The sequence below is a fragment of the Protopterus annectens genome, chromosome 9.part0, assembly GCF_019279795.1.
Source record: "Protopterus annectens isolate FY-2018-M chromosome 9.part0, PAN1.0, whole genome shotgun sequence".
Lineage (NCBI taxonomy): Eukaryota > Metazoa > Chordata > Ceratodontiformes > Protopteridae > Protopterus > Protopterus annectens.
The window spans coordinates 212,472,826-212,499,342 of NC_056743.1; the positions used below are offsets into that span (position 1 = coordinate 212,472,826).

Sequence of the window (26,517 nt, forward strand, 5' to 3'; positions counted from 1 at the left end):
AAGGGTTAAAGGGTCACTTTTGTTGGGGAGAAGAGGAGCTTTGTTTTGTTGGTTTTTAGTATGAGTTGGGAGCTGCTGAGCCATGTTTGTATGGACAAGAAGGAGTCTTGGGTTGTGGTGTGGAGGTCATGAAGGGAGGAAGCTGTGCAGATTAGTGCAGAGTCATCTGCATATTGTATGACAGTGGCTTGTAGTGTGGCAGTGTGGAGCTCGTTGGTGAAGAGGGTGAAGAATAGAGGTCCAAGGATAGAGCCTTGCCATTGGGCAGCCTGCTGTTGTCCTGATATGTAACTTCTGAACCATGTGATAGTGGAGTTACTGAGATTTAGGGTGGAGAGAATGCTGATGAGTTTGTCATGACTGACCATATCAAAGGCCTTTGACAAGTCTAAAATGTAGCAGATACAAACAGTCCTCTGTTTCTATAGTGGTTCACTGCATTTGTGAAGGACATGAGGGCTGTGGTAGTGCTGTGAGAGGGGCAGAAACCATGTTGAGTGTTTGACAGTGGTTTATTTGTGTTAAGGTAAGTCAATTGAGTGTGTATAGTCCTCTCTAGGATTTTAGATAAGGGGGACAGGATGGCAATTGGCCTATAATTAGTAAGTTCAGTTGAGTTACCTCCTTTATGTAAGGGTATTATGCATAAGATTTTCCAAATATCTGGGACCATGTTTTCTGATAGTGATCTGTTTGAGTATGGCTGCTGGGTATGCTAAAGTATCTGCTGCGATTTGCAGAAATTCTGCTGGGAGATATTGTGTACCATTTGGAGAACAAGTTGTGTAGCTTATTCCACACTGGATAAAAGGATGTTTCAGAGCTACAAAGATGTTTCAGAGATCAGCTGGTGACATATAAGGTATTTCACAGGCCATTGCTTATAGCCTCAACAGGTGTTTGCTGAAAAGGGGTTTTCTTTCTCTGTCGGACTTTCCTGTTAAACAGATGCAAATAAATTAGTATAGATTTTGTGTGTGAAGGATACCTGTGAACAGAGACCTGTATAGTTTCTCAGATGAATCTAAAACAATCCAACAATTATCTCTTGGACAGGGAACTTGTCATATTTCAGCCACTGATGGTGCAGTGTACATTAGTGCTGAATGATACTACATGCATAACAATGAGAATATGAGGACTTAAGGTCTGTATTATGCTGCCGTGTGATAGTTGCTGCAACCCCAAATATTTTTGTATATGCAGTGCTGATTTTTTGGCATGCTTTGCCCTTTTATAGTCAGCTGCACAATGCTCCACCATTTCCAGTATAGATGACTATGAATTATGACTCTGCTCCTCTTACTTACATTTTCATGTCACCATAATCTCATTTTATTGTTCTGTTTCACTTGCAGGTCATTATACAGCCAATTGTATATACATCTTCTGTAACCTTTGCACTCACTACACTGGAGCCCTTGACACTGTGAATGAATACTGGCCTATGTGTGTCTGTGCATTGCCAAATCCAGCACAAGTGTACACTGCATACTACTTAAGTTTTCTATAAACATTGCACAACAAAAACATTTTCAGCAAGCATTTTATCATTAATTTGTGATGATCTTATGGAGGTAGAGAATGGTGGAGTGGTAAATATACTGAAAATATTTTAACTAAAAGTAGTGATTGGTGTACAGAAATTACAACGTTAGCAAGATCTCTAATTGCCCTGCTGTTTGTTGATCATCAGTTCCATCCTAGTCAATCTGCCCATTCATCCTGAATCACAAGTGTGAGGGCTGATCAGCAGGGCAATCATTTAGACAAGCATTTGGAGTGGATTGATCTTTTTTTTCCCTGCTTTATGTCGTGATCCCCTTGCACAGATCAAGCAATGTGCACTGCACTGACCACAGAGGATGCCCCCCTCACTTCAACAAGGGGTGCTCCTCCAAGAAGTCCTGCCCCTCCTCGTGAAGCATGAACAGTGGCATCCTTGGTCTCCACCAGGGAAATCACACTATGCTATATTTCCCTAGAGTATGCACATCCCGTCCCTTATGGGAGAGGTGAGTGGGCCACACACTTCTACTAATTCCCTCCCTTCTTCACGTATCCATTGCCAGGGCTGCTAATCAAACCCCAGTTGCCTGAGTTACACTTAGGTCTCTGTCCATGTGTGCTACAGCGCCAGGCTTTGATTGAGTCAGATGTTGCCGTGAGGCTCAGATGTACCCATGGTAAATATCTAAGAATTCTACTTATCAGTTGACTGAAGGTTACTGTACATGTTTCAACACCAGATACAATATGTCCTAAAGACTGCTAAAGCTAAAATGAATCAAGCTGAATATGGATAAGCAGTGGGGCAGTGTAACACTTTACAGAGTACCTCTCAACGTTTTTCTTAATAATTTTTTATAAAGCCAAAAATAATGGTGAACAAAGGCCCAAAATGGGGACAAGTTTTGAATGTTGCTTTGTCACTTAGTACATTAAAAGAACAACAGGTTTTGCATCTGCATGCATTTTCTGAATAATAAGAAGTATGAAAAGCTAATGCCTGGAATTATTGACTGTTCTTATTGAAGTCATCCGTGATTTATCTGAAAAACAAACATTTTACAAGGGGCAGGGCAAATTATACGAGGACTCTGCAGACCTAACATCTGCAGTATAATAGTTGTCGCAGCTCCAAGCATTGTTAGCAAACTAAAGGGAAAGATAGCAACTCCACTAATTATTTAATAAAAATGAATGGAGAATTAAGCAACTCTCTTTCCTTGATCAGGCTAAAACTGATACCTACTTCAAGAGACTTAAAGCAAGACAGAGTCAGAAAAAAATTACTCATGTTAGTCTGATCTAGTATAAGGAAATAGTGGAAATATTTCTGAAAGGGAGGTTGGACTAATGGTTAAGGTGTTTGCCTTACAAACACAAGGTGCAGGGTTTGAGTCTCTCAAGGGATAATTCGCTAGGCTTAAAATGGCTCACAAGAGCAGTTAGCTTAGTACTAATGTATGAACATAAATAATGCCCTATTTAATATTTAATATTCACTAGGAAAACAGGATACAAGGTAGCAGCTCATAAGTGTAAAAGGATGAAGTAAACATTTCATCTTGTAGGTTATCATAAGTTTTTTCCTTTTGCTGGTCCTTTATGTCTCGAAAGGTGACACTACATTAATTCTGCACATATAGGTTAATAAGCTTTTTAGATATCCTATAATTAGGTATTGGGTTCACAACCTGGGTTAAAGAAACTTTGCAATAAGGAGAGCAGCAAGTCAGATGATAACTAGAGTCTGTTTTGATACTGAGATGCAACTCTGTTCATTGCTAGAAGTAGTTCTGCTAGTTTAATACTATTTGCCTCATTTTCTTTTCTAGTTTACCCTCTACACCACAAGTTTAGAGAAAACCAGATAATTCTTTTATTGGTAACATTCTTCAGGAAATGAAAAAATATGAATACCTGCATATTACATATTATATATTACATAATATATACATGTGATTATTGCATGTTATAGCTGAACTGACAGGAGTTAAAGTGAACTAGATGAGAGAAAACCTTATTGTGTTGAACCGTTCAGACTGTTGGACTTCTTTTTTCTTTTGGACATTTTGCACCATCATCTGTTTACATTACCTCCTCTACAGTAGCTCTTAGGTTCCATTTATGGCCACTGACAGGAGGGCTACAGCTCACTCATTCCTGTGGGTGAAGAGTGGCTGAACTAGAAATGGGAACCTCTTATGTAAGGATGGACAGGTTTTTCTCTTTAACCATATCATTCTCCTTTGCGTGTCTGTTGCATTCAAGGCGTTGGCAGGAATTAAGCTTATTTGTGTACATTCCTGCCTCCATGAACATGCAGTTAACAACCTCCCCCTTTGTAAAAAGCACCTCTATGATCAGCGGTCTCCACAAGTGATTCTATCACAGAGTCTGTACCCTGACATACATCTTCAGTATCTCCCCCAATGGGGGTACATTGGCCCCACCCTTTCGTTCTTCTCTCGCACACCATCTGGCTCCCCAATTGTTGGGTCTGCTACTTGAGGTTGTGGTCACCTATATCATAATCAGATTTCTACCACTCCATGCTTGGAAGCTGGATAAAACTCTGGACTTTGGAAGATTATGTCAAATGTGTAGACATTCAGAAAAATGCACCTGATAATAAGACACAGTCAAGGAGATGGAGAGGTTACGATGAAACCTTAATCTCTCTCTTAAGATGTAATTTATTTCAGTTTATTTAAAGGCACACTTTACAGCAGATATTTTCTAAAATGCTACCATTTGTTTCCCTAAGGATCTTGGGAAAATGGAAGACTACTCAGACAGGGATATCTAATGGTGTTGTGGTATATCAAAAGCTTTACAAAGACAAGCCTAAATACTTAGTAGTATGTGTACCTCATATTGGAGAGAAGACAGAACCATTTGAGATATCAGAGTAACCAACAAGCCCCAACAGAAAAAGTGACGAGGAAAGACGCTGGTCAAGCATAAAGGAAGTCATCAGAGTGGGTGGGTGGACTGAATGCTCCTTACCGGTTGATAAATTCTCGTGCTTCTTAGATGGATCTTGATTTTGGGTTGGATGACACTGTTTGCATCTGTGATGCCTACCAAGGCCTTACTGGTATTCCCTGATTTATCCATTATATCCAAAGTATAATTTGGTCATGTTGACTAATGTCACCAAAAATGGGCATGGGTAGTTACTGGTGATAAGTGGGTTGAGTACCCGGCCTGCTCTCACACACGCCAGGGACCCTTGCTAATGGTGGGAGGGGTATATGTGCCCCTATTCATAGGTTCATAGGTGTGTACTAGGCTAATAGCCCTGGAGCCTTTACAAGCCTAGCCATTAGGATTACCCTGGCATCGTGCCACCCGACCTTAGATCCCAGTGACTGTGTCAAGTAGAGCAATGGAGTGATCCCCGGGGTGAATTTTCTTTTCCCATCCACTCAAGATTTCTGTTGGTGGGCCGGTGAGGCACTTCGCTTGACATATATGGGAAGTTTATTCCATAGCATAGGCAGTCTGTGGGTTATGAACCTGTCCCTTCAGCTTGTTCTGTTGTTTGTGGTAAAGAGGTTGAGGTCTCCGGAGCGTGTAGTGTGGAATGGTTGGGATTTCTTTATATGTAGCATTTCTAAAAGAGATGGGTCAGACATGGCTTTGTAAGTCAAGCAGAGATCGGCTCTAAGTAGGCAATATGAGGCAGAGAATAGTTGGAGTTTTTGAGTCTGTCCATATAGGACAAGTGTTTAAGGCCTAAGATCCTCTTTGTGAGGTATTTTTGCAGCCTCTCCAGTTGTTGTAGGTGTCTAGTGAGGTAAATACCAAATGGGGCATTGTACTCAATGATTGGCCTAATGAGGGAAGAGTAGAGCGAGATAATGACCTCTTTCCTCCTGGATGCAAAACCCTTAGTAATGAGATGTGCCACATAGAAGGACTTTCTGACCAAAGTGGCAGTGTGGAGTGTCAACCTGTGTTCCCAGATCTCTTATGATGCCTTCTGTGTTCAGTGGACTGCCATCAATGTGGTAATTCATGGGAACTGGGTTTTTCCCAAAGGAGATGATGACACATTTTTTGGCATTGAGCTTAAGGCCATGGTTCTGACACCAGTCATTGGTCTCAGTGAGAGCTTTCTGTAGGATGTCAACATCACTTGAGGAGTTAATTATGGCTCCCAACTTGCAATCATCTGCAAACTTTGTCAGCCAGAGTCCCTTCATGTTGGCCTGGACTACAGAGAAGTAGATATCAAACAGGAGAGGACCCAAGTCCGAAACCTGTGGGACTCTACTCATGACTGGTCGACAGTTTGACTTGGAGTCAGCTACTTTCACACTGTGGGTTCTATCTGTGAGCCAATTTGCAACCCACCTAGTGATATAGGGGTTGATGCCTAGCTTAGTGAGTTTTCTATGATTCCTGAGTGGGGAATGGTATCAAAGGCCTTGGCCAGATCGAGGTAGGCTGTATGAACCACCTTGCCTTCATCCACAGCTCTGGTGACTGACTCAAAGAATTCAACCAGGTTGAGCAGGCATGATCTACCCTTCACAAAACCAAACTGTGTGGGATCCAGAGTTTGGAGGTTACCTATATCTTTTTTTGTTAGGTCCATGAGATACACTTAGAACTTCTAGTTTAGCAGCAGTTTTTTTGCTGTCTGTGCCTTTTTAATGCAATCCTGATATACTAATTAGATACATGTGCCACACATTTGTACAAAACATACTGGACTTTTCATTGACCATTTAAAATAAACAGCATATGAATGAATCATACAACAAGAAACAGAGTCTAATGCCTTTGATCTTTTATTTTTGCTCGGGCAGCAGTGGTTGGAGAGCTAGTAATAGTTGCTTATTCTTGCTTTGAGAGACTCATTCAGAAAGTCCATGGTAATGGCTCGCATGAGTGTATCCACGGTTTCCCTAAAACACAGTCTTTTGTACTCTTATTGTTTTGTAATGTTTGTTTAATTATGATGACAGTAATTGCAGTGAAACTTTCATGCCATTTATTGATTTATGTTCCTGTGATGACACCAGATAGAGGAGATAAAGTCTGTCTAGACATACAGGAGTGTATGCATTCCATAATTTATTATGAAGCTGTGGGTCCCTGTTTCCCAGCAAACACCTATCTCTGATCCCTGTTAGGATCATTTGATCATCTCTTCCTTTAGGGATCACTGTTGGCAACCTATAAGAGGCTCTGCTGAACCCCAGTGCATGTGCAAGTGCATTTTTCTGCAGTTGCCTTCCCCATACTCAATTGAAGTGCATGCATTTCGTGGCTGTGCTTGTTATAATGAGTACCTGCAATGCTTAGGGAGTGTCTTTCCAGTCTCTCCCTGTTGAGTGCAGTCCTGTGGCAGGATATTACTAGCAATCTTCTCTTACACTACTGCATTAATTTCCTTCCAGAGATGTTTTTTCATTCTGTATCAGTAGTACAGTGGCAATTTGTTTTACCACTTCCAGTGCCTAGAAAGCCAGAAAAATAGATAATGCCTCTGTTAGTGTCTTACACAGGAACCTGTGAGTGTGTATAGTCACAGGTCCATTGTGTTGTGTTGTTGTGTGTGCAGTTACTCATAACGTCCTGTATGATTAAGGACAACTAGAACAGACTAATTAGTCCATTTGTGTGCTGTGGGAACTACAGGGTGATTTGCTATTTCTCATGCTACAGTAATGTTTGTGGACATAAAAGCACTGCACACATTCCAGGTTACTGCGTACTATGTTTGTGAATCTACCAAGCCCATCTGTATTCGTATGTGTTGTAATTTAATAGTGCTAGTTTAGAATGTCAGTTTTTGTACCTCCTGCCTCAGACTTCTGAGTTTGATACTATATAGAATGTATCCCACTGTAGTTTTTAAGGTACACGCAAGTTTTTAGAAGGGCAATGCACAAGATACTATGACAGGTTGTAGAACAGTGGGACATAAGGAGGATCATTTATAAACTGCAGTGAAATATAATAAGGGGGAAACACTTGACATGTTTCTGTTATGTGAACTTTTTGGCTTCCACAAAAATCAAGCTAAAATGAAAATTTCTGCTCAAAATCAGCATCCATAGGAATTATTTGTGTATGAATGCAGAAAAAATGAATAGAATGCGTTGGTGCATTAGTGAGTTTAAAAGGTGCAGTGTTAGAAGATGATAGGAATATAGGTGCTGAAAATCATGAACAAATTTGGATTTCATTGATTAGGGAGGAATGTTATCAAGTCACTATTTCAAACACCTGGCACAGACTCTCATTCAGTTCAAGTCTGAATTTTACGGTGTCAAATTTTGAAACACTGTCAAGTACTGAGTTCCAAGTATGCATTTTATGCTGGCTGTTTGACAATTAAATTATTGTCTGATCATGTTAAAAAACAAAACAGAAAAACAGCTGGCCAATGCAGTATGTTTGAAAGCACTGAGATTTAAACTAGCTTCCCGTGAGTTTAGAAGTATTGTTCTCTGAATTGCCATTCATATTATATAATCTTCTGTGATGATCGGTCTGCATTTATAACTATAGTTACTGATGTAGAATTCTTTTCAGGATTCTGAGGTCAGACGTTTTTAAACAAGGGACGACAGTAGCCTTCTACAAAAGCTGAAATCTTGTTTCACCTGCAGTCCTGATCTTCATTAGCTGATAGGAGGGATTTGCAGCATCGACAGTAAGAGCTGCTCGTTGCTGGCAGGCTGCCAAACCAAGCCTGCATGGAAAAGCAGCAGATCTCTCTCTTTCTATCTCTCTCTCTCTCTCTCTCTTTCACAGCTTACGTTCACCGCTGTAACAAGAAAGGAGACTGAAGGATTTGACTGAAAGATTTTATACCTCATTAGAAAAGGCTCAAACACTCCCTGTATTGAGGAAATGTGCTACTCAATATATATGGTATTATCTACATGATGGTAACACAACTGTGTTGACATTTAAATTACAAAATGCTTTTGAAATAATGAAGTCTGATGTAGAAGCAGTTTGTATTTTCAGTCACGTGTATTATGTGGGATTGTAAGCAACTTCTATGCAGGTGTGTGCTCATATTTCATTGTACCTACACTGCTGAGAGTGGTTTAAAGTGGATATAGGACCTGGACATAATGTGGAACCGAGCTGGGATTTCAAATGGTGCTCCTCTTCAAATGAATGGATATCCCTTTTATCAGCTACCAGCTCCATACAGGTATGTAAAGTAATTCTTAGTTCCAGTTTACACCAGAGATAGGATTGGTTAGGTTGCTTGTCTAAGCAGCGTAGTCTCAGGTGTGTTTTGAAGTGATTGTTTTTGCAAGTGTAGATGGAAAGGCAAAAATGAAGAACTGTATTTTTAAGTGTTACAGTCTTTATTCACAAATTGTAGTATATTAAATTTATACACAGAATATTCTGAAAGTGAATCTAGATGGGTCATAGTATTTGAATAATGCAAGTATGGAAAAAGCTATCATTATTAAAATAAATCCATATCTGTGTATAAAGAAGCTAAACTAAAACAGGCTTTTGCAGAACAGCATGTATGTATTAGAATTATTAGCATGCAGATATAAGTAAAAATCAGTTGTTATATATTAAATGTACTGTAGAGTAATGCTTTGATGAGTACATTACCTGATTTATCTGTGAAATTAGTAATATAGCATATTACATGTCATTTACTTAATGGCTAAAGATATAGCAATCAAACAGCTGATACAGTGTTTTTCATGGAAAGCTTACAATGATGTGTAGTTAATGTTGAAGCTGTTTCATCCTTTCATTTTTATGAAACCGTAATTGTGTACATATCTGAGAACAGAGGCATGGCACATTAAATCACCAACATATTTAAAACGGACTTGATGGATAGGCACCTCCTGCCCAGTCTGGGTGTATTTCATGTGTGTATGAACTTGTGGTTTTGGTGTTTGACTAGCTTGTTTGCTTATTACATTCTCCTGGCTTTTTATTTCACTCCAAAGTAAGTTATTGAGTGGTTACAGTGTCACTAACTGACAAGTATGCTATGACTAAGGTGTCTCTTGAGAATTTTCCTCTTGTGTGTTAAACAGCAAGAGTCAGTAGTGGCTTAGAAAGCTGTCTTTAAACTACAGCTGTTTTACCAAACTACTGCAGTTTCTGGTCAGAATAGTTTGTTTTATTATATGTCTGATATTAGTGCTGTACAACAAAACTTATGCGACATAATCTATTAAAGAGCTGCTGTGTTTTTTTTCTGAAATGAATACGAGTGCACCCTTTATGAAGATAATTTGCTACTTTCCAGAAAGTTTAGTTAATAGAAACTTGCGTGTTATGTTGTAGTTTTTCTTGCAGGAAGATTTCAGCCACACCTTGGAGAAGGAATGTGTTTGCACATCACCTTTATTCAGACTTTGAAAACACTTGCTTTTCTTTTGTCAAGTGATAGTAAGTAACGTGAAATGACAAGGGAGTGTGCTTTTTTGTTGTTGTGTAATATCTTTTAAGTAAGTAGAGATGATGATGTAGTGTGTAATAAAATACACTGAAATACCAGAAAATCAACAACATATTTTGCAACACCTATTATTGTTTTCACAGGTGGTTAAATAGCGCAAGAATGTCAATAGTTGTAAAGATAGCTGGGTGGCGAGATGCTGCAGAAGTTCGTTTACTACCACTCATCCCTGATATATGGTGATCTAGTTGGGCTCTTTTAGGTGTTAAGTAAAAATAATGGCTTAGTAGTTGTTACAGTTCTGAGAGGCAAGTGCCATATAAAGTCCATGTTAAGGTATTTTAGCAAGTCATTCTATGATATGTGCATGAAAAAACTGAGGTTTATATAGCTAACAAGCCTTTGCTTTATATTTTTCCAGAATACTTTTTAACTGTCCATACAGAATGTATAAAGTACTGTTTTCAGCACTCAGTAACAGTCTGTCACCGAACACCTGCAAAAACCTTTCCTTTTACTGCAGATTAGTTCACACCAGAAAAAAAAGAAAGGTCAGGATTTTCTGAAATGGAAGTGCCATTTTTGATTCGGCTACTGTTTGACTGTTTATGCAGGAGTGTCTGTGATGAAAGCAGGAGCAAGTATTTGTTTGGACAGTACAACAGAAATGCTGTCCTTTGTTTTTTAAATAATTACAGTGGTATAACAACAGGTCATAACTGAGATTGTCCTATGGGAAAATGATGGTTAGTAATGGTAGGATAGAAGGTAGTGTATGATTGTTGGACTGAAGTTGAAGGAATGCTATTGTTCTGTGAGCAAAAAAAAAAAAAACATCATGGAGTTAGAGATACCAGTAACACAGCCCCACTTCATCAGCATGAGTCCTGAAAACATGGAACAGCTGTGCTGCTGAACAGGTTAGGGAAAAGTAAGTTAAATACAAAAGGCAAATGAACCTGGAAAACAAAAGTAACTTGGGGATGATTCAAGCCAAAATGCAAATACTGAGAGTACATGGTGAGGGGGGAAATCTGTTTAACCAGTACCTGCATACACTGAGGCATTAAACATGTTATAATTGTAAGGGTTAACGGCTATGCTCAGCAGATAGTGTTCATACCAACATCTTCCCAGTGTGTTTACATTCATTCTTCTGTTATACATGCCTGTGTTTCCTTATGTACTTGTGTGAAGGGCAACAGCACATTTTTATTCATGTGTTGATTTCATTTTCCCCAAGATTTTCTTAGCTGCCTTTGTAACTTTGCCATGGTAAAAACATTGCACTCTGTCAATGCGCCCTGATAAATAATATCCATCTTAATACTGCATGCTAACTTGGTGCTATTCAGCTGTCAAAACATTTCATTTTCTAGCCCACATTCGTATCTTAATTTGCTTTGTATACCTCAAGAAATGTCTTCTGGTCATCTTTCTCACTTTCCTTACTCCAAGACATTTGACCCGTTTCTCTGTCTGAGGAATGTAGTTGGAAAAAAGCTAATGTATTAAAAGGCTTTGGAATGGCTGTGAATTAGCAAAATGATGAGATGGTGATATCAGAGAAGTGCACTGGGATGTCACTGTACAATTGTTGTCACCTGTGTACAGAATTAATTATCTACTGACGTTTATATGTATTTGGTAAGTAGCAGGTTTATGGCTATTAGAAACATACTTACTGACATAAAACCAAACACTTGGCATACATAACAAACCTGTCTTTCAAAGCAACAGATAATCAATAAGTTCTTGTTAATGCCCTACTTATTCCTGCGTCTAACTTTATGCCTGTCTTATTCACTCATTTAACTAACATCACTATTTTTGAGTGTGCAATTCCTTTAGAAGAGCTATTTAGTTCCCCTACTACTTTCTCATTGACAAATTGCCTCAGTTCGTTCTTATTGTTGTATATCACCTCCTGTGAAGGAGACTACTGCCCCAAACTTTAATTCACTTCAGATCCTCATAAACTCCTGTCATTCGTTCATTGCATTATAGACTTTCTTATGGACAGTGGCATTAAGTCCCTTTAGTGTGTTCTTCTGTAATGAACTTCTCATTTTTCCTGTCTAGATGATGACTGAATATCTACAGGTGAGACTCATTTAGAAAAATGGTGCAAGTAAGTGGAAGATTGAGTACTAGAAACAAACTGTTGCATATTTGAATATATTTGCCTTATTCTATTTAGCAAAGTCCATGGTTTAGTTCCTGGTCTGTCTGATAACAGCTGCAACTAGTGTTATGGCTGTTGCATCACTTCTGCTATGGACAAGCAAAGTTCCTGCTCATTGCATGAGCAAAGCTGGCAAATGAAATGTACATTAAAGTATTAAATATAAATATACCAAGTCAGCAAGAGTGTACTGCATTGCAGTGTAACATTTGGCGTTTGACATCTACTCATTGACTGACAATATCTCGAAGCTGTAGAACAGAATCTTATGACATATGTTTAAATTGCTTATGGAGCTCTCCAGAGGAAATATCTCTCAATCCCACTGAGTGCATTTTTTTCTTATTTGTTGAAAATATAAGGTCACTAATTTATTTCCATGTTTTGATCATGAGACGAAAAGAGCTGCTGAAAATGTGTAGCATTTTACTTGAATAACTGCTGTCTTGACTAGTTTAAGCAGACTTAAAGATAAAACTAGATGCAGTTGTTGCGTGTTTCCTGTGCTTTACTAATGATCTCAGATATAGGCAGATGAATGGCTGATGTGCAGACTCATGCAGGCAGCTGGGCATGGTTGACAGTAGGCAGACATGACTCTTTGACCTGATGTATTCTGTGGTTATGAAAACACAAATTACATCACATGTTTTGCCAGCCTTTTAGCAGCTGAGGGGAAGTAACTTCTGCTATGTTTCAAGAGATGGTCAGTCAGTATGGCTCTGTGTTATAAGAAAGTGATTGGAATTAAATGTAGCAGGACTACCCTGGAACATTAGTAGTTGTTTAGAGTACATGCAGCACTGACTTAGAAATGCAGAAAACAATCACTAAAGATATTTGCTCAGTGAGTGACATGATGAGAGTGTTTCAAGAAATATTACGGTGAAATCAGCTCTATTACTGCCGCTCTTTATTGAGGATAATGTAAGACTTTAGTCTGCTGTCCTTTATACCTGGTTAGAACATATTAGTCTGACTGGGCATGGCTCTTTTAGAGCAGAGACCTTGGCAGAAATTCTTCATTAGTAAATTTTTGTATTAGAAGACAATAATAAGTAAAAGAGAATACAATGTACATATAACTGTTGCATGTAAAACAGTATTTAGAGCTGTCACAGTTTTCTTAGATATGCAGTCTACAGTGGCTTCTGTTAGTATTCTGCAGTTAACGTATAGCAGTGACCACAGTCATGCAACCAGTGTGTGTGCATGCATATGTGTACGTGTGCATGTGTGTGTGTGTGTTTGGGGGGACAGGTAAACATACAAACTGGTCATAAAGTTCCCTGTGTGATATTACAGACAACACTGCCTGATTCCCTCCAATGGAGCTCTTGATGTTTGCACTGTAACTTCCAATGGGCAGAGCCTAATCTTTTTGATGGCATCAAATTATGTCCTCACACTTCAACCAAAGTGTAAATGGCAAACTGTTCAGCACAAACTATCTTTAAAATGATAGTATTCTTTAGGTTCTAAGTTTTAAACTAGATTTTATAAGTTACAGTATACAGTTAACTATTAAGTTTGTAATGTTTTGTAAACAACTTACAATATCTCAGCAACTACTTAAGTTACACACATACTGTTAGTAGCACTTTGTTCATCCAGCTGAGAGCTTTGATATGAGGCTAATCAGTTCTTTCTGGGGTTGTCAAAATATTTAGAAAAACATTAAATTTATGACAATATAAATAAATGTTATATGAACAGCAATTAATATCGCTTTGTCTGCACTAGACAGAGGTCAAATATCAACACAGCTGTGTTTGCCATCATGTAAGCTTTAATATGAAATCTTGAAATACTTTATATGTAGCTTTCTTTTGAAATTAACACAAATGTGAGCAGGCAATATTTGATGCCTAAAGGCGTCAGTAGGATGTAACTGCAGAAACACCTACAGGTGTCACCCGGCTGCAATGAATTAAGAGAAGAGTAGAATTTATATTTAAAATTCATATAGCAGGAGTGACACTAACTTGTATTCATGGAACTTTTGAGATAAGTCACTGTTGACATGGCACCTGAAAGACCTGTTCATTATCTGGTTAAACTGATGTTGGTACCTTGCACCATGACTGGTAAGGGCCTCTAAAGATTTCTGACTGCGTTGTCTTATGTAGCATGTGGAAAGCAGAGAAGAGTTGTACATAGGTGATTTTGTTTATTTATTTTCATTCATTAAATGGGGAAGTCCAAGAATGCCTTTTCAGTGGAGACCCAGGGAGAAAAGCTGCATTGATCCAATATTTGAGAGGGAGCGCCTTCTTGAAAGAGATCATGTAGAGCAGTAGTGAGATATACAGGTCAAGTCTGCAGTAAGCCCTGAAGTATTATGGTTTCTAGAGAGAGACTGTGAAAGATTGGGGCGGATTACATGTTCACACAAACAGCAGAGATGTTAGCAGCATGGACTGTGTTATGTTGAGCCTTGCTAGCATGGCAATGTGCTGTTTTTCTAGAAAGTGATAGTTACACAAACACTATCAAATAGTTATTTGTACATTTAGTGATTTATAGAAACTTGCATGCTTGGTAATCTTGGATAGAATGTAAGAAAGAATATAATACTGCATGTAGAAAATACCATTTTAATACCCTCCACATTATACATCAATTATTGCCTTAAATGTTGAGCCAATCATCATCATGCCCCTTTTATGTATTTTTTTATATGGTGTTGGGGCCAATATTCACACCACTGGGTAGCTAATGTATCTCTCAAGTGCCCAGATTTTTTCAGAATGTCCAGATCTTTGACTCATATTTTTGTTCTGTTCCTCGTAAAATTTGTGGTTTTCTAACAAATCATGGAGGACTGACATCACAAAATAATGACACACATTTGAGTTTTAGACTTCATATCCTACAGAAAATGCATGCTAATACAAATCCTGTTATTCTAGGAAACTTTCTAAGTTTATAAGAGCAACTTTTAAAATCTATCCCTGTTTTTGGGGCTTTGCCCCCCCCCTCCCACTCACACGATTATTTTAGGCTTTGTCCAGACTTCTTGCATTAAGAGGTTGAGTGGGATGACTGTCTAACCCTGTCACATCTGATTTTAAAAGTTAGGTGCCAGAAGGTTTTATAGGTAATTGGTTTGACATTGTGAGTATTGCCTTTATTTTGTCAGTTTGCAGTTTTATTATTAGTAAAAAATAACTTCATAAATAAAACTGAGTTGAGATGATTTGAGCTGAATACTGTTAACTAAGGGGTGTGGTAATATGTAGCAAACTACCTGGTTTAGTACTTTGACTAAGGAGTTGTAAAACTATGGTAAATGTGTCAATTTTACCATTCAGAGTGGACGTTTATCAATCCGATGAAATCTCACAATATTTAGTACTGCAAGAAGATCATGTAAACTGTGAACTGCTATCCTTACTTTTTTGAGGAGGGCTTAGAATAGAATTTTAAAACTGCAGTGCTTCATAACTTCACTAGAAAGTGCAAGGGTATAAGATATAATTGATAGCACCCTGTCTAGAACATGTAAAGGTAAGATACCATTCATAGTATCCTGATTAGAATGTATAACAGTAAATTAATACCCTTATGATACTGATTAGTATATGTAGAGTAGGACATATAAAGGTGAGCTACCATACTAGGGTACATAAAGGTAAATTACTGTATTTCTTACACTGATTAGGGCATATAATGCTATAGTAGTGGTATGACTACTAGCCTTAGTACCTACCATAAGTAGGATTTTTTTATGTATCTAAACAAACTGTATTTAGTTCCTTGATTAGAGTGTGCAAGAGTACATATTTGTTGTTGTGACTAAGAAATATAATAGTGTAGTAAATCTTAGTATCTCTACTACCCTGAGTAGGACATGTAACAGGATAGTAAATCTTAGTATCTCTACTACCCTGAGTAGGACATGTAACAGGATAGTAAATCTTAGTATCTCTACTACCATGAGTAGGACATGTAACAGGATAGTAAATCTTAGCATCTCTACTACCCTGAGTAGGACATGTAACAGGATAGTAAATCTTAGTATCTCTACTACCCTGAGTAGGACATGTAACAGGACAGTAAGTCTTAGTATCTCTCCTACCCTGAGTAGGACATGTAACAGGATAGTAAATCGTAGCATCTCTACTACCCTGAGTAGGACATGTAACAGTATAGTAAATCTTAGTATCTCTTGTACCCTGAGTATGACATGTAACAGTGTAGCAAATATGCCAACCCTACTGCCTTGACTAAGGCAGTACAAGGCATCTGCTTTCTTAGTAAACAAGATCCATGATGCATTGAGGCAGAGCCCTGTCAGCAGCATAACAGCCTGGGTTGTAGGATTGTAAGAGCTGTGGAGGGTAAGTGGAAGTAAATGTTTGTTGGATTGTTTACATTAGGAGGAGGGATAGGAGATGGCCATTACATTAGGAATTACCCCTGGCAGATGGCAAGAAAACAAATCACCAGATTAAAGGATCCCACAGCTACAGTGCTCAGTTGCAGTCAGCAGGTGAGCATGCATTGCTATGTATAACTAAAGTAGGTCTGTTAGTATAGGTAATGAGGCTGTGTGTGTGTGTGTTTGTGTAGGGGACACGAGTGGTACTATTTGGAATTATCTCTACGTGTATGACTGTCCTGGTGTTAGTGTGTGCCAGAATGTTGTTTGAGTGTGTCTATAGGTGCTTTCACTGCGGAAATACTTAACATAGCTATTCTGAGTATGAAATAAATTAATCTAAAGCATAGATTTAATTCATGCAGGCTCTTACATGTTTGTGTTTTGTTTAACACTATAATGTGAAATGCCCAAATTTGCAGCCCCTTTCTCTTTCTGTGTCATTATTTCTCTGCATGTCTTTGTTTCCCAATAAATAACATGAGTAAGTTAGAAATCTGTTTGTAATCAGAATAGTTTATCTGAAAACCTCCATACAAACTGAAAGCCTAGAGTCATGATGAATGAATACTGTAAAACAGTAGTCTGGCAAAATTGCTTTCTGGTACCAGTTAAATAAAAACTTGTAGAATCTATTGTATTGGATGTGATTGATGTCATGACACTTTGTGACAAGTATCTTTACTCCTCTGTCTTTGTCCTACTAGAAATAGGAATTTTATTTTCAGTGGCATTTCATATGATGAGCACTGCAAAATCTGTGCAGTTTTTATTTCCACAGATTTGTGTTTTTGTTCTTATTTGATTGGGGGGGGGGGGGGTTGGGGTGGTGAGAGAGAGATAGAACAGGCATTTTCATTGTAGTACTTGCTATCTAAAGGGTTTGCTTAGCATGGTACATGCTTAGAAGATTATGTATTCTACTCTGAAGTGCAGTTAATAATTTTCCACCCAAACTGGTTGTGTCTTCTATTTCCTTGTATTAGTTAGCTCAGCTACCTCTGTATAGTTGCATCTAAAATATTTCTCATCTACTAATCCAGGAACAGTAATTGTACTAGTACTGTTGTTTCTGTTGAAGGCTGTATTTTTTGTTAAAGTCATTGAGTCATTTTAAGGTACTTAGATTTTCTGTCAATATAGAACACCTTCAGTTATGTTGGCAATAAGCTCTATAGTTTTAGAAACTCCAGCAACTGCATACATTTGAGGAGGAGGAGGACATGGTGGAATGGAATAATAACTGTAGGGACTTTTTTTGACTACATTTGTTTTAGGTTCATAGGTTCATAGTTTTGAAAAACTATTCTGGAAAAGACTATTGCAAAAAAAAAAAAAAAAAAAAAAAAACAGAACATTTTTTTATTCCTTATGATGATGTAACTGAAGCCAGAAAAAGAGCAACATTCCTTTATGCTTGTGGGACCAAAGTCTGAGGTGTAATACACCAACCAAAGTAATTGAAGAAACATATGTACAACTGACAAACTTATTACAGAGTAATTGGTATCCTAAATCAGGTATAAATTTCAATCTTGTATGAAAATAAGTATATGTACTGGGAAATGTATCTAAAGACTTTAATTATGGAGACATTTACAGAAAATGCTGAAATACAAAATTGTTTGTGGAACAAATTATAAGCACTTGAAAATAATAAGTTGTAAGGTAACTTAATGTTTGAAAATGTCCCAAGTATTTTTTTTACCACTGGAAACAACAAATTAAAATGTGCAATGTTTGCACATTAAACACTTTGCTGAAGCATGCAGCCAAATAAAGCAACAACATAGTGTATGGGATATTTCCAAGAGCATGGGATACAGTAGTACCATATCTTATTAAAAGTGTATTGATGAAGAATGCACATCATTTTAATATGACGTTTATGGACAAAAATGTTGCGTTTGCGGTAGAATCAATCACATAGCAAAAGACTAAAGACTGTACGAGTAAAATAGTATTGAAATTCCGAATCCGCTTAGGTCAACCATTCAGAATGTCAACCTGAAATGCTGAATTCAGAATTTAGAAACCGCAACCAAGGCGAAAATGAATACATCAACGTCCGTAGTTCGATGTATTAGACATAGCAGGAGGTGATGTCAATAACCTCCTGCTATACACATTAACATACTGTTATACTCTACAGTCAATGGTATGTTAATTCTACTATTTTGCAGGGCTATGCTCCCCTGCACCCCCCAACACCCCCTGTGCATTAAATATACCAACTCCGAGATCACACTACAGTGAGGAAATGGGCTAATTCCTCACTGAACCACAATCTCCCTGCACAATGTAGTACCCAAATACTCGGAACTACAGTATTCGACATTCTGCTGACTTGAAGTTTCCAAGTTTTGAATGTAAGCCATAAAATAGGTAAGCTTTAAAAAAGCATGTGTTAAAAGAGCTGGCAGGAAATGTAGTACTGATGGTTTATAAAATTCATATAATGTTTTTCTAAGGAGGAAGATAGAGAAGGTCAGAGAGTGCAAAAAGAAACATTTTTTTAATATGTAAATGTATGTTTAAAGAAAGTTATGCTGGTACAAAGGAAGATGGACAATAAACCAATGCATTTTTGAAACAGACATTAGGAGCTTAACCCTGATGACTGAACTAAGCTTTTGAAATGAAAGTAATACAGCTGTTTAACCTACTTATCAACTGAAAACTTATTAAGGAAGGACATATAAAAATAGTAGGAGCTACTGATGTGAGCATGTCTTTCTTGGGAGGATCTAGAGAAATACAATTCATTTATAACATAGGAAAGCGAAGTACTTTTAATTTGAAAACAGCTCTTGAGATAGTCCTTATGATCCCTACCACTGCATTTAAAGGACACTTGGGAGTGTAAAAAGAAGTAACGAGAAATCCAGATAATCTAAGGCCCATAGGAACCAAAACTTTTGAATTGCCAGAGATTATTATATTAATAAAGTCAACAATAACTGCAAATGTTTATATGTTTTGAATGGTATTTCAATTTTAAGTTAAGCAGAAGGGGATTTCAGAAGAATTCATAGATTAATGGACAAGAAGTGCTTATTCCTAAATTTTTAATATAATAAAACATTCAGTTATTGTTGATTTTATTAATATAATAAACGCTGGCAGTTAGCAAGTTTCATTTCCTTTGGGCCTTAGAGTGTTGGACTATTTGTTGTTCTTATTTCGGAGCACTTATTTAGTTTATATGTGTAAAAGAAGTAACAGCTAGTATTTTTGTTTTAGCAGATGACAAACGTAGACTTTTCAGACTCGGATAAGTGCATTGTTCCATTAGTACTTAGAAAAAAAATGAAAATAAAATTTTCAGAGTTGTCCATTTATATGGTACCTATATTCAAACTTTGTGCAAATATTAGACTTTTCTGTATTTTGCAAGTTAACTGTTAACTAAGTAGTGGCTTTCCAAGATTGCCCTTGACCCTGACTGGAAGGTTAACTAACTAGGGTCTTTCTAAGAGTGCCCTCGACCCTGAGTGGAAGACATGCTCTTGCAATATTGGCAGGAAGATGTTTTCCATATTAGACATGGGTCACATTTATCAACTAATGCTTTGGAGTAAGCATTGTAATAAACACATAATCATTATTACTCACAATGGGCTTCTTATGTGTAACTAAGTATTTACCTTAGGGGTGTCATCTGCACTTGATAGGTACCAGAGAACAACAGAAATTTTTATTACAAATTATGATGCATGTTGCTACTTTACTGGATGATGTTTTAGATATAAAGATATGCCAAAGGAACATTTGTAGAATTTAATAGAATTGGTAAAAACTTTGAAAGATGTAAGGTTGCATCTTAAAAGAAACAAATTTATTTGAAAAAAATGCAATACTTTGGGCTTGTAGTAAATGAGTGCAGTATATGTCCCCTATAAATTAAAGGAAATCTGTTGTGGAAGTTTGTCTCCTACAAAATGTTAAGCTGAAAGCACATTTGGGTTTGCTGAATTAGATAACACACTATTACCCAGTCTGACAACCTTGATCAACCCTTTGCAGCATTTGCCATAGAAAATTTTGAGGTGGGTAAGGAGAAAAGAACAATAATTAACATTTCAGACTTCTTAAACCTTGATACATTTTGTTGAAATAATTTTATTCATTTGCTAGAGAGTTTTTTTTCACTGTGATGGTTTAGCCTGTGGCTTAGTTGTCATTTCATAAAGAATGGCCAGCCATACTGAAAAATCCCTTGGTTTATGTTTCATATACTGATACCATCTGGGATGCCTTCTGAGCAGAAGTACTCAAAACTGGACAAAGAAGTCATTGCAGTAATTTTTAAAATTCATTAAATTTATAAATGTTGTATAGTTTTGTTTTATTGCCAGTTGCAAGCTGCTGCCTGCCATGCTCATTGAAAAGACACCTCTTTCCCAAATAATTCACAGGGTTCAGCAAAGGACAATACCATTGAGAGAACAGGAGCCTAAAGTTGTCACACACCAGGAAGGTATACTAATGCTGACGTAATAGGAAAGCTTCAGTGTCAGACATGCGTAATCATGTATTGCTTTTAGATACAAAGGGCGATGAACTGGTGTATACTGAGGAAATTATATACTGAGCTGACTGAAGTATAACTTTCTCACAAGTGTATGACTATGTCTTGAATGGATGGCCTAAAATAAGTGAACCTCTTACTTACATAATCAAGAGCAGAAAGTTTTTGATTTCCTCTCTCTACATCAGAGACAGCTTCTTATAACATCAAGAAGCAAAGTCTGTGACACTATTGCCTGTTTTAAAAGATAATTAGATTTATGGATTTGCCATAGGGCTTTTTTCGTTTGCTGTATTCTGTGATGGCTTCTAAAGCCTGAACTCAGGATTACCCAAAATATGAAAGTGAAATTGTTAACCACCAGATATACTTATTTTAACTGAAATGTACTAAAATCTGTCATAAAACGTGAATACGTTATACTATTGGGCTGCAGAATCCTCCATCAGTACAGAAATCATAGGGCAGGAAATATTGCCAGCCTAACAAAGGAAAATCTAAACCGTGCACACTCAAGCAAGCAATGGTCTCTGTTTATAAATAAAGAATCCTTAACCCTAAATGTGTCCTTTCAAACTACTAGGTTTGTACCTTTGCCCAGCAAGCCAACTGGCATTCTTGAGGATGCGTTATGTTAACTTTTCAACAGTACAAAGTTTGAGGTCAGCAGTGGGTGTGACTTTAAAATGGATTGTGCCACAATGAGTCAGACTAACTCTCCTCTGCTGTTACTACTGTTACATGGTTTAACCTAAGTGATTAATTCCCCAACAAAATTGATAAGGCCACTAACCATGCCAGCAGATCTTTCAACTGTTCCTATTTTGGAGGAACATTGTTCTTTTCAGGCCTAATTTAGGATGTCCCTCTTTTTGGAGGTATGTATCTCTTGGACAATGTGCTTATACTTTTCCATTATTTTTGTCACACACTGTTTTTTAAACGTGTTTCTGAGTACCGTATCACATTTTACTGGAAGTAGGAAGAGGTATATGATATTTGGTATTCAAATTTTTGCTGATTAAATGTCCATATTTTTGTGTGTATGTTCTTACTTTTAATGTCTGCGGGCTGAGAGGTATATGCCTATCAGTATACTAGACTAGTTTCTAACCTCAAAGTGTGAGCACATCAGTGATGCAGGTATACTGTCTGACTTGGTAAGCATAAACCTTCATTTGTCATGTGGAATGAAGTTAACCCTAAAAAGTCCCATAGACATATCCAGTTCTATTGTTTTAACAAATTTAGTGTAACATACATCAGTGATATAAAGTTAACTTGTTTCCCCACGGATACATTTCTAAATTTTAGACTGTTTTTGCAACAAAATTTCTGGTGTTCTTAATAGCATAATCCATAAATAAGTTAACAGTAACCCCAACTCCAAAATGAAAAGTAGTAATCCAAGAGTCTGACAGGCATACATACATACAGTTAAGAAATAAGTGTAAACAAGTAAAAGGTCACAGCAAATGTGGTTTGAACAGGCTAACTCAACTAAAACATCACCCACTAGTTCTGGGAACTCATAAATTAGTAAAGCCAAGCACCAACACCACCCCATCAGCAGTCCTGAACTCATCAAACAGATAAATAGCAAAACTGCTAATGCATTACTTTGAAACAGCAGTATAAACGTTCCTCACAATCATTGCAAAACCCAAACTACAACACTTAGAACTCTGTAAAATTGACATATTCAGTGTAACAAATCTACTGAAAACTAAAGATGACGGGCCTGCAGGTTCACATCCGCTAATCCCTAAATATATCAAGTTGTGCACTCACTTACCTCTTGTCTAAATAGATACATCTCTGAAAGTAACCTTCCCAGCATTCAGAAGGAAGCTTATATTATTTCAGTTTACGGAGAGGGGAAGGCACAATTAGAGTCCTTATAGTATAATTATCATCCTATCTAAAGTATTCAGATGCAAAAGTCACCAACAGTAATCCAGTTACCTTAATAAACAAAACCTCCCAAGTCCCTCTAAGCATGGCTTCAGAAAGAATCAGACTGGTCTCATTACATTATTAAGTGTAACGGAGTATATTAGTTAATAACCAGATGCAAGCCAAGTGATAGCAGGCCTGTTTTTATATTTATCCAAAACATTCAAAACCATAAGCTTGCATCTGACCTATTCAAAGCTATATATTAACTAGGAAGTATAAGGTAAAGTGGGATACTGAACTATTTATTATCCTTCAGGGCTTAATTGTAGGACATCTTCTATTCATTGTTGTTGTGTCTTTCGGCTTATCCCAGTCAGGGGTCGCCACAGCAGAACTCCGGTCCACTAATGTTTGGTAGTGGATTTTTACGTGCCGAGTTACCAGCCCTGACGCACAACCTTCAATGAAGGCACGCCCATTCACGCATGCCTCCACACAGAAGACGCTCTAGCTGAGAATCGAATGGGACAACGTCTTGTTATGAGGCGACAATGCTACCGCAGCACCACTACCATGGGTATCTTAACCATCTATGTCATCTAATCACTGGAAACACAATACTTTGGAAAACAATTAACATAAAGAATCTTCTATTCATTCTTTATGTTAATTGTTTTCCAAAGTACTGTGTTTCCAGTGCTCAGATGACATAGATGGTTTCTGTGTAGGACCCAACCATAAGTTAGCAGGAAACAAAACCCCACTCCAGACAGGCTCTTCGTACACTGAAAAATGGTTGCATGATGCCCTTTTAATATTAGAGTCAACAAAGTGCAACTCGGTCATGTTTTGTCCAAATCATCATAAGAAAACTCTTGTCATCCATAGTAGAAATTATAAGCTCTACAATTAATATACTAGTTTATATTGACAAAATAAAAGACATATGTAGTATTCTAGATGATGATTTCTACTTATAAACAAATACATACTAGTGTAAGAAATGTAACACCACCCAAGCCTTTACTGAGGAAGAATGTTCTAACACTTGCAGCCAAGGCAAACTTAGCTGCAAACTTTGTTTATTCTAGACTACTTTATTATTAGGATTATGAGAAATCTTACGTAGACTTGAACAGACTTATTATAGATCAGCTAAATGTATGTTATTTATTTATATTCATTTACTGGGGTAGTGATCTGATCACAACAGACCAATTTCAGGCTCAGGCCAATGGGTATAGATGCAACATGTAAGGAAAATAGGAGACCACTTGAAGATTGCTTTGACAAGTCATATTATAGAAAAATAAAAGCTATTGCATTGGAATGTTATGTCTGAACACAGTGCAGTTATATAAATCTATTTATAGATACCTTTTGCAAAAACTGTCCTGGGCAAAGTTCAAAAATAGACTGAATTTCAATTAACCAGTGTCCAGAAATTCCTTTACCCAACCTCAAAACTTACTTTGCATCAAAATCTAAAGTACTGCCAAGCTACCAGAAACTCTTCTCCATTACTTAAATCTGTCTTTAGAGTTACCCATACTAATAATACATTCAGTTGTACTAGGTTCAAAAATTTTGTAGGACAAATAATTTGCCAACAGATCTTATCAACTTACAAATGACAAATTCAAAAAGACATTTAGTCAATGCCTGGTTGACCAACACACTTCTAAGTGCTTCCGAAATAACCAGCTAGTCGGCAAACTATAATTTGAAAATTTTAAGTTATGATCACTTGCTTCAAAAATAAATAACCAGCTAGTCAGGAAACTGTGATTTGAGAATTTTAAGTAATGATCAGTGTTTCAAAAATAACCAGCTAGCCAGCAAACTATGACTTGGGAATTTTTAGTTATGATCACTGCTTCAAAAATAAATAACTGTTTAGTTAACAAAATTAAATTTTGAAAATTACGTTTTGATCACTTGAGCAAGGAGCAGTAATTAGCAGCAGTGACAATTTAGAATCAGGCCATTTTGCATCAAGCTATGACTCACACTGTACAGATTTCTAAGTCTACAGATTTTTACATTTTTAAGGTAACAAAGTCCAATGGTTGATGGACAAAGAAATATGTATCTTTTGTAAATGTGTTTAAAAAATTTCTTCTTTAATTTAATCAGCATGATTTTTGTTTAGAGAGCAGAGATATATATGGCTCATCGAGTCCGACAACAGACCAGGTAGATCGGGTGTGATGGTTAAAATTAAGTTTTCCTGTAAGTTTGTTTTGAAAAATGGAAACTAGTTTATACAATCAGTGTTATTAGAATATTTGTGCAAGTATTAATCTAGACAGCTATTTGAACTTGCTGTTATGCTAACAGTACTTTTGTAGCATATATTTGAAAGACTAGCATGGACCCCATACAGACAGCATATCCAAGTGTTTGGAATTAGCCGTATGGTAATATCCAGTAATTTCCTAAGGTGCCTGCAGTGCCTTTGTTTCACATTTTATATATACTGGAATGCTATGGAAGCAAACAAGGCACATAAAGTAGTATTCTGTGTATGACTGTAATAAGTCATTTAAATGGTTGTCGTGTTTATGCCATACTGCTCCAGGAATTACGTTGTTAACATTCACATTTTTAATATCAGAATAAGCAGCATTATTTATTATAACTTGTTCATCGACTTGTAACTTTCTAAATGTAGAGTTTATTCTGTCTTGCTCATAATTTTTTCTGGAAATACTTATTTTCCCTTTGTGGCTTGTTTACTCAGAGTGCTAATAACCATAGTCTGTCATCTTCAGTGCAGCCAGGAACTGCATGTTAAACAAACTCATCAGACATTCTTCAGTCATAACAAGTCTGTGCTCGAGAAAACACTGTTGGTTTTCTTAATCAGGTGTCTGTACTGTCAGAACTGCCGAGAATACAGTATTCATTGTTACAACTACTTTAATAATACAAGCAAGCGTTGCATTATTAATTATCCCTGTTGACATATTTGGCAATATGCTAGAGCTAGGGCAGGTAGAAAAGAAATTGAATACATAACTGAAATGTGTTTACATTTGGAACACTATACTTAGAATAAACAAAATGTTCAAGAAAATTATGTTTGCTTAAAAACATCCATTTCTTTTATATTGTTGTTTTTGTCCTGAACTTTGGATACTATTATAGTATGTAAATACAATGTACCTCTCCGGTAGAGGTAATGGTAATGGATTAACTCAGGGTCATTGGTGAGAAGCTCTGAAACACATTCATAGACTGCCATGATTGTGCCCCCTTCTTTATTGTCCTGAGAAGTTAAAAGGTAAACATTATATCAGTGTTGTGCTGCCACATGGCCTGTCATTCATATGCTTCTAAAGATTAAATATTGAGCTGTTTGCATCACTCATCATTAAAGGAAGGGTAGCTTCTCCATTCATAACGATGCATGCTCTTGTTTCTGTGTATGCAGTGCTTTTATTTATGTGTACATGTACATGGTGTGTGCATCATGTTATTCTTAATTCACAAGCAGGACTTGGAATGGTCAGCACTAGACCAAACTGGTTTAAGTGCTTTGATGAGCTTGCTGAAAGGTGGAACACATGCTTACTTGTCTATATCCT

At 37.1% G+C, this 26,517-nt stretch overlaps 1 protein-coding gene across 9 annotated transcripts in view; it reads left to right on the forward strand.

Annotated features, from left to right (window-relative positions):
- PLEKHA7 (pleckstrin homology domain containing A7) overlaps window positions 1–26,517 on the forward strand; it is a 2,079,953-nt gene that overhangs the window by 141,697 nt on the left and 1,911,739 nt on the right. The window contains exon 1 of one of the 9 annotated variants that reach the window (XM_044082763.1): window positions 8,311–8,695. The exons of the other annotated variants lie outside the window; for them this stretch is intronic. Coding sequence (XP_043938698.1) covers window positions 8,613–8,695 — 83 coding nt within the window. The 5' untranslated portion in view covers window positions 8,311–8,612. Of the gene's footprint in view, window positions 1–8,310; window positions 8,696–26,517 lie in introns of those variants that run through there. 9 annotated transcript variants of the gene reach the window in all.